We start from the raw sequence: 12,653 nt of genomic DNA, 5'->3' as shown, positions 1-12,653 counted from the left end.
AGGAAAGCACCACAAGAATATACTGTTATCACCACTTGCTCTCTTCCTCCCCTCTCCTTAGAATTTCTTTTAACATTTTTCATGGGGCTTCCTCCCTGGCAAAATACTCAAATACACTGAAGTTTAAACATAATGTCATTGAGGGATTTCAGAGAGCCCCTAGGGAAAGAAGACAGGGCAGAGCAGGAACAGATGGTATCACCACGTAGATTTGGCAGAGGGGTTGTGGAGAGGAAAAGCAACACACCAGCCTGGGCTGTGGTACTGTAGGAGTGAGTTTAAACAGATAAACATCAAAGGAACCCATCTGGCCTTGAACTGGAATCTGTCACTTGAGATTGTTACTATTTAACAGAGACCTTGGGGTCTTGGCCATGTTTATTATATTCGTGTAATCCCTCCCCAGTTACATTTTTGATCCCCATCTAGGGACTGAGACCTGCTGGAGGCAAAAGCAGAGCTGAGAGCTGCAGCTTCTGTCATTGGCAACAGAATTAATTTCAGCCTGAATATCATCTTGCAGATTAACTGCAGGAAAATTGAAAAGGACTGTACTTAAACTAGATATAATGCTGCTCTGTGATTTTTAGAGACCTGTTCTCTTGCACTCCAATGGAAGAAGAGGAGGTAATATGTCCTCTCTTTAAAATGTCTCTTTCTCATAAAAACGAAATGGAATAATCACATTCACAGGCCTTTTTTTCTCCAATCTTTCTCCAACTTAAGCAGCAATTTCCAAGCAATTGGGATATCTGAGGGCATTCAAAGGCAGAACCAACTGTGGAATTGGACATCAATACCAGGGGAGGTGTTTGGGATTTTCCAGTTTTCAACTACTAATATGTTATTGGATCCTCTGCCTGCGAGTAGGAACAAAGCAGAAAGACAATGGGCATTGCTGTAAGGAGGAACATTATGCCCATGTAGAGGCAGAGAGGTCTTGAAACTAAGAATAGGTTTCAGCCTCTTGTTCCTCCCCCTCGCTGGGAATTCTCCTTCCACCCACTTTTCCCCTTGATGATGGAAACTAGGAGGGATTGAGTAGCACACAGCAGTTTGCTGATGAAATATTTTGGGGCTACAACAAAAATGGTCAGGAAGGTAGAGAGATTGGAAAAGAAATTATGAGGGGGTTTTGATGACTAGGAGAGTCCCTTCTGACATTCTCCCTAGGAGGTGATGCAGAATTTCCATGGTAAAGAGGTGAAAAGACTACAAGTTTTTGTGGGCGATGAGACTCTAACAATGGAGTGGTGGGAGGATGGGACAGATTACTCAGGCAAAGAAATACTTGTTCACTTGTCTTCAGCAGTAGTTTATCCTTCACCTCTTCCCTTCAACAACCACAATTCAAATCCCTTGCTTATCTCTTACCCTTAGGTAGAAAAAGCAGAACATGCATTACATTGCTTTTATTGAAGTAAAGTAAATGCCAAGCTTGAAAAACATGGAAAGGAATAATGGGATTAGAAAGGTTGCAGCTCAAAGTAGCAATTTGATCTGCAACAGTAAAATTATTCTTTAAAAAGGTTAAAACATTAAAAGGGTCAAAATTAAAAGTGTTGAAATCATCGGCCAATCAATGCAATTGAACTGAAAAACTTACTTTTGTTTCTAAGTAGGAAAACGTGGGGTTTAAATTTTTCATCCACCTTTCTTAATGAGAAACACCCATAAAAGCTCACAAGATGGCAGAATTTATCTGTCATCCAACTCTTAATTAAAAGATTATCTAGGGTTTTTTTTTAAATATTCACACAGATGTGAAAACAAAGGGATTTTCTTGCAGTTAAGCATATTCAGGTGTTTGACTTTGCCCAACGGCCTTGCACTTCTTCCTCTTTTTATCCCTTTCCCCAAAGAGCAGTTGAATTTCTATATCCTGCAAACCATTAAAATGGTGGCTGTAGCAGGAACATGATGGACAGCAACCTCTAACACCACCCATATGTCTGGCAGCAAGCACTCCCCCACCCTCTTGCTCCCAAAGGTTGCCAGTATCCCCATGGGTACTGTGCCTTCAAACCCAAACTGTTGGTACTCACCCTACTACCACAATTATAAAATCTAGTAAATTCCAGCCATTGCGGAGGTAAGCGTTGGGGTGAAAGAGAAGTCCATATGCTATTACTTTTAAAAATGCTTCCACTGTAAAAATTATGAGAAAGAGATATTCCACTCGTTCCTGGGGAAGAGAACAAGAGAGATAATGGTTAGTGTGAGTGACAAAATGGGTGTTTTCTTTTGTTGTAGTCCACCTGTGCAGCCTCCAACCCACTGACTCTCCACTTGGGTGCACCTCACACACATGGCCTGCTTGCCAAAGGGCTCTCCTCCTCACTCTTGCACAGTCTGCAGTCAGTCTGACAGGACAGCAGCAGTCAATTTTGGTTAGACACTTAAACTTGCTGCCCTTGTGTTGGCAGTGATGACTCCTGCACAGGCCTGTGCAAAGCAGGAGGACACGGGGCCAAGAGGAGCATCCAAGCACTCAGATCTCTGCAGCACACATGGCCAAATGTTGTCAGCCATCAGAACAAACTGCATCAGGTCCTTTTCTACCTCTGGAGAGGAAACATTGATGGATGCAATACTGGGGAGAGAGATGGGCAAAAATAAGAGGATCCCACCTGAGATTAATGCATGTGTCAAACTGAGCCTTCTTTGGGATTCCCTTTTCTATTGCTGGGGAATAAGTAGGCTGAATATTGGTGGTAAGTGATTTACAGATCAGGCTAACACTAGAGGCTTTTAGTCATTCTGTTAGAAATGTACATGTCCCTGTGAAATGCAGGCTGCAATTAAGCACATCCAAACAAAGGCACTTCCAGTTTCAGTACAGTCTGATTCAGGACAAGCAAGCAGGCTTTTGGAGCAGTACAGAGGCTCATCATCTCATCCCTGGGGCTTTTAGCCCCAGTGTGGAATAAGGACAGCGGTGTTGCAGAAATGGTAGGGACCTGCACCTAAGTGGGAGGGAAACTGCAGCATTAGGTAATCACTACAAAAGTGCTGCGTGGGAGATAAGTACTTGAAAACCATGTAACAGCAAAAGGAGACCAGGTCCCTGTGATGTTAAATGACAAACTTATTAGAAGATCACACTGAAGAAATAAAATGAGACAAATACAAATTAAAACATCTTAGGCAGTCCTGTCATATCTTGAAGAATACCCAGGAAGACAGTCAGGCAGGTCACTATTTTGCTTTTCAGCTCCAAATTTTATCTGCCCTGTTCCTCTGTCCAGCTGAATGTGTGGATGACACTTTCACATATACAGCAATACAAAATGTGCAGGATTACAAAAAAATCATTCCATCATTTGACAGCTGCCCATTTAGATATCTTCCATTCAGCTCCAGGTAATTAACAACTCACTAGAAACCTGAAGCTCAAAAAAGCAACTGACAGTTTATCTGTATGTTTACATTAATGTGATATTTTACATGATTCAGAAATTCCATCTGACAGTGGCAGGCAAATGTTTGTGCTTTAAAATACTCCTGGTTTCCCTCAGATGATGCTTTCACAGTGCCTACAGTATTCCCCAGTGCTTAGTACAAGGAATACCCAAGAAAAAGTATCATTCTGTGGTTATCTGATCCAGTAGTAAAGCTTTTGAACACACCCACAGCACAGAATTTGTCTATTGTTGTCCCAGATGGAGACACAGCAGTACACTAAGGATTTCCCTCCCCTTGAACTCAGAGAGGGAAACAACAGCACACAATAGTAGTATGGGCTGTGTCCCCAGCTCTACAAATAGTAATTACTACTTCATTTAGCCCAGGAATTGGCTCATGAGTACTAACAACCAGGAATCCAACCATGGGCTTGACTACAGGCAAAAGCTCCATAATGGCCTGCACGCTCCATAATGGCCTGCAAAAGCTCCATAATGGCTCCATAATGGCCTGAAGCTCCTAGAAGGGACTAACAGGGCAGCCCTTCTTCCACTGCTGCTGACAACAGAGCAAGTACCTCCTAATACACAAATCATAGCCAAATAGACCCAAAAGATTGACCTCTATGCACACACTTGTAAAGCAGGACTAGCTGTCATGAAGTCTCTTAAATAAAACCCAGAAGTAATACAGAATGACTGTGCAGTGGGAAGTCTATGTGGGCTTTTGGACTACCCTGCACCTCTGTGCTGCCCCTATCAGTGTAGCCCAAGGTCCGACACAACCCCACGGTAGCTCTGCCTGAGAAGCAATGCCCTAGCTCTGAAAGGACAAAGTAAAACCTACTTAGAGATTGGAGAAGGACAGAAATAGGCTCTGAGGAGGAAAAATCTGCCCTGAACTGAGTATGGGAGTAGGGATAGCTGTGCCTGGGATGGATATGGCCTCACTAGAGATGAATAAACTTCTAAGACAGAAACAAAGATTTCTCTTAAGGCAACCCAACACACTAATTAGTCTCACTCACTCCCTCTTTCAGCCAAGGGCTTTCCAAAGTTGAGGGCAAGATCTCTTTCTCTCCCACAAAAAGGGCCAAATGTCTCTTCATTCTGCATTTGAGGCTGCCCTGAACACTCGGTCCATCCAGCATCCCACTGTGCAAACACAAACACAGGCTCATGCAGAAGGGCTGTAGGCCTTAAAAAACAGCCTTCCCCTAAAACTTCTGTTAGTGGCCACAGCTGAGACAGGTACAAAGGGATGTCCAGGAGTCCATCCTCCCATTTAACAGCTCCAGGTCCAGTTTGAAGCTGGTGGGCAGAACAATAGATGAGGAAAGCCTAAAGCTGATCCTGTGCCCAACAATTTAACAGCACACACTATCCTTGACCTCCAGGCACGCAGGGACAGGTCCTGCTGCCAGCTCTGTCTGGTTTCGTGCTGCTTCTGTGGCAGTAGGGCTGCCTGAAGAGTCTTCCCACTCCATGAACTTCATTGGAATACCTATACTAGTACAATCAAAAAGTCCATGAAAGCAAATACTAGAGAAAATTCTGGAACAACTTTTTTTTTTTCATATTTAATACTGCACAGAACAGACAGTATTTCAAGTCACAGATTCCAGTTGGCTGGGTTTGGGAGCCTTATATCTTTTGGTCTCTAAAGATGCCTATGAGACTACAGACACCTCTTTTGTTATTACAAAAATGCTGCTTGTTGAACTATGTTATTGAGGTAATAATATAACAAAATATTACACACCTGTGCATATATATACACTTATATGTAGATATATAAATATATACATATATAACTACAAGCAATTTCAATAAATTTCTTACAACGCCTCGATTAAGGTGGATAGCTCCATAAAAAATAAAATTCTATAAAAGCCTCTGAAATGAACATAAGATACAGAATGTTGAGCAGAGGAGAGATTTTTATGATCCTCTGCACTTAAATTAATGATTTCAGAATCTAAAAGTGAAGGAAAAATACTGCTGAGATTAAACAGTGCAGCTGCTCCAAGATCATTTCAGAAAGCTACTCCTATTCAGACTCAAGAACAATTTGAAAAGCTTACTAATTAATTTGTGTTCCCTTTTCCCCTCATACTATTAAACTGAAGAGCCTTTATGAACACAGCATAACTCAGTAATGACCCAGCATAACAGGGCCCCTTAAAGGTGCATTTCAGTCCCAGTTCTGATGTCACCTTGCCCAGTGAGCCCACAGACACGACTAAACCACTCCCTGCCTCAGCACAGAAATGACAGCACCACCTTTTGCCCTCTGCAGCCACAGAATAATAAATTTGCTGCTGCACAATGGGCATCTACACTTCTGACTGCCCATTTGAGGCTTTGCTCTCACAGGTTATGTAGACCAGGGCTCCATGTTTAGACCTTCCAACGGACGGACATAACACTGCAAAGCATCCATAATCCCAACTCCTCAGAGAAGCCAATTTGGAACAATTTTGAAAGGAACCAAACTAGACAAATATCAGTGTTTCTCTTTGGGAGAGCTGACTGAGAATGAAAGGAGATAACAACAGTATTGCCCCTTGAAACACAAATCCAAACCACAGCATCAAAAGAGAGGGAATTTACTTTGGAGTTGTAAGAAAGAAGGAACAGTATGTTTTTATTTGTATCTTAGAAATGGGAACCATGCTCACATGGCTGAGGCATATGAAGCACACTGCAGGTTGTAGAACTACAAAGCAGGAGCTTCCTGCTTGGGCAATAGTGATGCAAATGTTTTGAAAACCAAAGAAAAAACACAAACAAAATATGAGTGGAAGAAGAGGAAGGATTAAAGTTTTAGAAAAATGGCCAGTCCCTGGAGCACATGTGTTCTGAGACTTGCTCTACCACTGTTTATTTGAGTTTGTTTGGGGTTTTTTTGTAGATATAGGACATAAGCATCAGCTACTCTAGCTGATACATCAGCCAGCACTAACACTGCCAAGAAACAAGCTGTACATCATCTTACTTTTAACAAAGAAACAAACATTAACTTACTGTTAAGGCTCTAAAATACATTTCTAAAAGAGGATTACTGCATTAAGTACGAAACCCCAAACCCCTCTAATCCCACGTGCCTTCCGAAGAAGTCATAGGTTTGTTTTTGTTTATAATTTTTAAACTGTAGCTAATGTCATCCTGGGTTCATAAAAGGAGTCTGAAAACAGGAAATCCAAGGCAATTACTGTAGGGTGCCATAAGGCTTTTCTCCTGTCAGAGAGCGAGCAGCCCAGTGCTGTTTCTGAGAAATGGTCATCAGAATGATTCACTCTGTCTTGATCCCAGCTCTCCAAACTCCATCCAACCAGCAGCACTGCCAGGTTAGAACATTTTCTTAGCAATAGTTACTCAAGGATCAAATTCCAATCAGGCTCTTGCATCTCATACACACAACTCTAAAGAGTTTACAATCTAAACTTCAGTCACTAGAGGTTTTCTCAGACTTTGCTGCCTCTCTCTACTTGCATTCTGATCAGCATGTTACAAACCACGTTACAAAAACTACAGCTTGTATGTTTGAAGTAATGAGCCACAAGCCCTGCACAACCAGAAACTTTATGAAGCTGCCTGTTTGATCTTAAGATGTCAGAGTCTGCATTATTATTCCCTAATGCTTCCTTAAACACAGGAGAATGCATTTCTTCAGTAATGCAAATACTCAGTCCAAGTAAAACAGCAATATTTTAAGGACCTCTGTCATATAGGATGCTCTGGCATTACTTGTATAAATAGACTCTGAAAGATATAAATCAGAGAAGAAACACTCAGACTTTTTCCTAGTAGGGAAAATAATCTTTTCTGATGGGCAGTCTGGAGCCTGAACTGCTGTGCTGGGAAAGATGGCCCAGAGACTTAATGAATAAAGCGTTCTGTGTATATTGGACTACAGGTTATCATCACATCTGAGACAGGGATATCCTCACTGTGTGAATATGCTGACCTGGAGACTCCTGCTAGCGTTAATAACTTCAACCTTTGGTGAGGAAGACCCACATGTGTGCACTTGAAGGATCAATTCAATAAAGCAGATTTTAAGACAGGTTTGTCGACAATGAGTTTCTTCCAAGTGTCCTCAGTTACTCAGGAGGCATTTTCAGCTGAGCATGCATAAAAGCTATACACGAGCATATGAGGGAATTAAACTCTTAAAGGAGAGAGCACGTTTGGATTTATTTTTTAATTTCTGCTTAAAAATTACTGCCATTGCAGAAACAAGTGGCCATATCCATTTATTTGATAAAGAGAAAGGGATGATGAGATGCCATACTGCTGAACATAACTCCACTTGCTGTTATGCTGGTCCTAAAACACAGCACCCCTTTTTCTACATGTTCCCCCAAAAGAGTATTCCCGAAAACTGAGCAGAAGAACACTACCTGATTTTACCTGACCAGGATTAAACAAGCCAAAAGAAGAAAGTGTTTGACAAGCATCTGACTAAACATTAACCCACTGTGTTGGTAAACAGAACTCGGGAGAGCTACTGAAATGTTAATTTCCAAATATTATCAGCACTACCTTCTCTGCAACCCCAGCCAAAGGCAGGGTCAGGTTTTCTAGTGAGCAGTTAAATTCACACCAAGCACTGCAGAAATACCACCTGGCAAATGGGAGATATGTTCACATACAGCTGCTTAAAAGGTGTCCAGCACCAGAAGAATAAAACAAAGAATTCTCACTAATATGAAATAAGCAATTATAAAATAGGACTACAGTGCAAGCCAGCCTTTGGTACTTTATGATAATTCATAACATGCCCACAATGTATTTAAAGAACCTCCTCTGAAATGAATAGAAGAGAGGACATAAATAGTTTTGAATGATTATAGGCCTGATACAGGCACCCTGTATTCAGGGGTTTCTTGGCAAATCAAGCAATACTTCATGCAGAGCTGTCTCACAGAATCTAACCTAAGGTCCTTATTTTTCTCTTAGAGCACTTTGGCTAGAATCAAGTTGAATTTATTTATGTGTTTAGTGGAACTACATTTTGGGTCAGAGTCCAATTGCACTGCAAAGCCAAGGCACATGGGGGTCAACCCCCTGAGCTGGTTACCTTGTAACAAACATAATTTCCTTTGCAGTGAGCCATATGTTCATATTCACTCAAACCAAAATACAGACCATGAAAGCCATTGCTGTTGTGATTTAGCAGCAATTTCACCTACATTTGTCACTAGCATTAGGTGGAGAAACAAGCTTCAGCTACACAGAATTATGTAATTATTGGGAATCCTACATTTCAGAAAGGCTTGACATACCAATAACATTTTGATGACTACAAGAAGAATATTATTTTGAAACCTTTATAGTGGACAAGATTCTGAAAAGCTTGATTTAATTTTGAAGACAGCCTCGCTTTGGGTTGAAATTTGGATGAGACAACACAACACACAAAAGTCCCTGTTCAACCCCTATTTTTTTCTGAGGCTCTATATGCATATTTTGTCATCCTAAATGCACCTCTAGTCCTCAAAATAATCCAACAAACCTGATATTTCCTTTCCATTGCACATCAATTCTTCCCAGTGGGATGTCTCATTCTTCACAATAGAGATGGTCAAGCATGCACCTTTCTAGAGACTTATAAAGAATTATGCATCCATTCAAACCTAAAATTTGGACTCTGGTGCTAACTAGACAATGCCTAACATATACAAGATTTTCTTTATGATCTTTGGCTGGCAATAGCAGAAATCTCTTAGGTGTTGTTGCTCAAGATTTTTTTTTGTTTTAATTGAAACAGAACAATAAGATCCTGCCTAAATGTGAGTTAAATTCAGAGAACGTGCCTTTTGGGTTCAGTTTTTCTTTGGCATGACCAAGAACTGAAGCCATCCAAACATGGCATGTAAAAATATTCCAACCTAAACAGCTCTGAAGAGGCAAAAAGTGTTGTAGCCTAAGAGTCTTTTTGTTTTTGTCCCCTGCTCTGATTAAATTGAAATGACCTGTCACTTTATATTCTGATCAGACCAATAAGAGATTACCCTTCCGTGAGGAAGCAAAATTAGAGCAGGCAGCATAAAGTTTATGACAGAGAGAGCCTCATTTAGGATCTCTGGATAGAAATTAAAAGATGGCAAGGTGTTGTGTTGTTACCATGCCCAGGAATTAAATTCACCCTTAGAAGAGGGCTTTTACCAGTTCCTTTTATGCAGTTTCAGAGGCAGGGAGGCAACTCAGTGTCTTCTTCCAAGGTTAACAAAGCCATTAGGAACACCCCAATCAATTGTGTGTCTACCAATCCCCGATTAAAGGCAGGATACCAGAAGTATCCATTTAAATCAGAGCACTCCCAGTACAGCAGCTGGGATCATCCCAAGGCATGTCCTGTCTCCCTCAGCTGCCAAAATGACTCAAATAAGTCAGAAATTGGCTACTGATGCCAAAGGGGTTTTTGTTCTGATTTTCACATTTTGTAGATTTTAGGAACACAGTAGTAGATTTTTAGAGAGTTAATATTTCTAACAGTTTAAGTTTAATGCCTTTCTATCGCTACCCCTGTCCCAGAACAGGGAGCTTAAATTCCTTTAGTTAATTAATCTTGTTTAGACTCCTTTCCAAGGTAGAGCTGAAGGATATCAGAAGACCTACAGAACAAAACATAAACACAGGTCAGAGTGACCCAAAAGCCAGAACTGGATGAACTCCAAGGGACCTCTGTGTGCCCGAGGAAGAAGAGAGGATGAAGACAGAGGGTCTTGACGACCCCAGACCCAATTCCAGGGGTTAGACCAGGGGTGGGACTGGGGCTGGACTGAGAAATGTGTAAAGCAATGATTGGAGAGATCTTATTATAAAAGCTATGGAAACAAGAACTGGGGCACATGCATGTCATCCTGTATTCCTGTGGGCCATAGGCCCTGTGTTATTAAAGGACCTTTACTTTTTATCTTACCCTACACTAACGTGGCTTGGAGTTCTGCTTTGGGGGGGTCACTCATGGCATCACTACTCACCATGCTCAGGTATCTGAACTGCATCCTGTATGCAATGAGATACACAAATTATCAGCCATAAAACATTTCAGAGCTCCATTTTATGAATTTTTTTATTATTATTAGCAATATTAAAAAATTGCTAGTGTTAAATATTGAGTTCTTTGTTTTCAGACACAATAGTAGACATATATCCCACTTTAGGAGGAATTCTAGAGAACTATCTAATTAAATATTGATTCATTAGGACAGTTCCTAAAAGGTCTTCTCTGCAACGCATCATCCAAGCAGGATATGCAACTACATTTACTTTTGGAAACTATCTAAGTGATCTCAGCACTACCAATTCTAATGATTTTAATGGTTTGCACCATCTCTGGGCTGGTTCCTGAAGTTGTAGATCTGGAATTCTTACCCTGATATCGCTTTAATCCAATCATCAGTACACAATTAGTGCTTTAAGCACATTATTTTTCAACCAGTCTCTAATATTCACAGTGATAGCGCGACGCTTACCAAAGGTGAATCTCAAGCATGTGACTGCTAAAGAGAAGTAATTCTTCTCTCATGAGATTTAGTAATTTCAAATTAATTACACATGATTTTTTAACTGCTCGAAGTCAACATTATGACAACTGTAGAATGTCTGCCCTGTAAGCTCAGACTGTTGTCAGGCACACTGAGAAACATTCACAGTTGTATTTGATCATCTTTTCTAAGAGACGACCAAAAAATGGGGCACCAAAATGAAGGACTGAATTTCCAACATGTGGATAGTGAGTTCCTTTGGAAATATACCCATAATGAGAATTTTTGTGTGCCAAGGGTTTGTTACAGTCCCCTCACGGGATAAGGGGGTGTGGAAGAGTTCTATTCCATATCCCTGATTTAATGAAGCATCTTTTCTTTCAGAAATTTGGGGGTTGGGGTTTGTTTGTTTTATTTTGTACTTTCTAAAAATTATCTGGTCCTACAAGGTTTTAAATAACTGCCAGGTTGGAATAAAATAGAGTCTTAATCAGTCAGAATTTTGTTACTAATTTTTTCTATATCACTGCCCAGTTCTCTTCATTCTCTTTACAACTTCTCATGCAACACTAGAAAATTTCCCTAACCCTTTCCTAACTGGAGAGTTGCTAGTGAGCCCCTACAGAAATCAGCCATGAATTTCTGTTTTAAGAGACAGAGACTTTTCTCAGACTGACCACCCAGAAGAGCTCATCAAATCCCACTTTTAAAACATCTCTGTCAAATGCATTTCAATCCGATCACTTTTATGATGCTCTAAATTTATGTTTTTAATCTACTACAATTCTTTTATAATTGTTTGTGCAGTGACGCCTGACAGGGAATGCTTTATAAATAAATTGAATTTATGACTATTTATAACCTCTCCCTCTTGAAATTTCGTGGCAAAGCAATTGGTCTCACAGTTCAGTGTTCTAGGTTGGGGTCTCATTGTACACATTCATACAAACACACAAGAGACATGCATGAAAGAAAGACAGAAAGGGAGAGGGAGATGGAGTGTGTGTGTGTGTATGACCTTTTCTTTCTGTGAGTAACTTAAGGGCATATTTAACATTCTGTTCACAGTGCTCATGGCAGACAGGAAAAACACAACTGTATGGCAATGAAAAATGAAAAGTCCTTGCAGCTTCTGCATGTCTCCTTTTGTGGGACAAAGGTTCTCAGGTTTCATTTACTACCCCGAGTAAGTTTCTGTTCCTTTGCTTGTTGCTTGAGCAGACAGGACACATGAAATGAGGCAGCTCTAAGGACCTTTGACAACCAGCACATAAAACTCATTTTATTTCCTTAATGGAAGGCTAATTGGTAATTAAAAACATGACTGTGACCTGTGCAGTACCCAGAGAATAGAAATTGACTTCATTTGAAAGAGATAAAGCTCACGGGGCTGCAGCTCTGCTGAGTAGCAAAACTCCTTCTGGGCAAGGAGAAGGGAAAGAAGTGCTTTAGTTTTTAGCAGGTTTTGCTAATTTAGGCAAACTAAAAAACACCAAGAACTTTGCTAGTTCTTCTGTCCCTTGGTTGACTCCCAAGAACCACTCTGCTGACCCTGATGTTGAAACAGATTCAGGGACAAGAAGCTGGAAAATGCAATCTGGATTCTTGCCCGACCTCCCCCAGTCAAACTGGAGCATGTATTTTCATTTTTTTTGTAAGACAAGTGTGCATCTTGTCTTCATTTGTGTGTGTACTATAGGGGTAAAGGGCCAAACTAATAATCTCACTGGATGCCACCACCTTCCATGCA

At 40.7% G+C, this 12,653-nt stretch overlaps 1 protein-coding gene across 1 annotated transcript in view; it reads right to left on the bottom strand.

Annotated features, from left to right (window-relative positions):
* Positions 1-12,653, bottom strand: part of LOC139669559 (voltage-dependent L-type calcium channel subunit alpha-1C) — a 412,800-nt gene that overhangs the window by 204,257 nt on the left and 195,890 nt on the right. The window contains exon 3 of the mRNA XM_071550062.1: positions 2,046-2,185. Within this exon, the coding sequence (XP_071406163.1) occupies positions 2,046-2,185 (140 nt within the window). The remainder of the gene's footprint in view (positions 1-2,045; positions 2,186-12,653) is intronic.

This window comes from Pithys albifrons, chromosome 3 (genome assembly GCF_047495875.1).
Source record: "Pithys albifrons albifrons isolate INPA30051 chromosome 3, PitAlb_v1, whole genome shotgun sequence".
Lineage (NCBI taxonomy): Eukaryota > Metazoa > Chordata > Aves > Passeriformes > Thamnophilidae > Pithys > Pithys albifrons.
The sequence above is the reverse complement of the archived record's forward strand: the minus strand, read 5'-3'. Positions and strand labels throughout refer to the sequence as shown.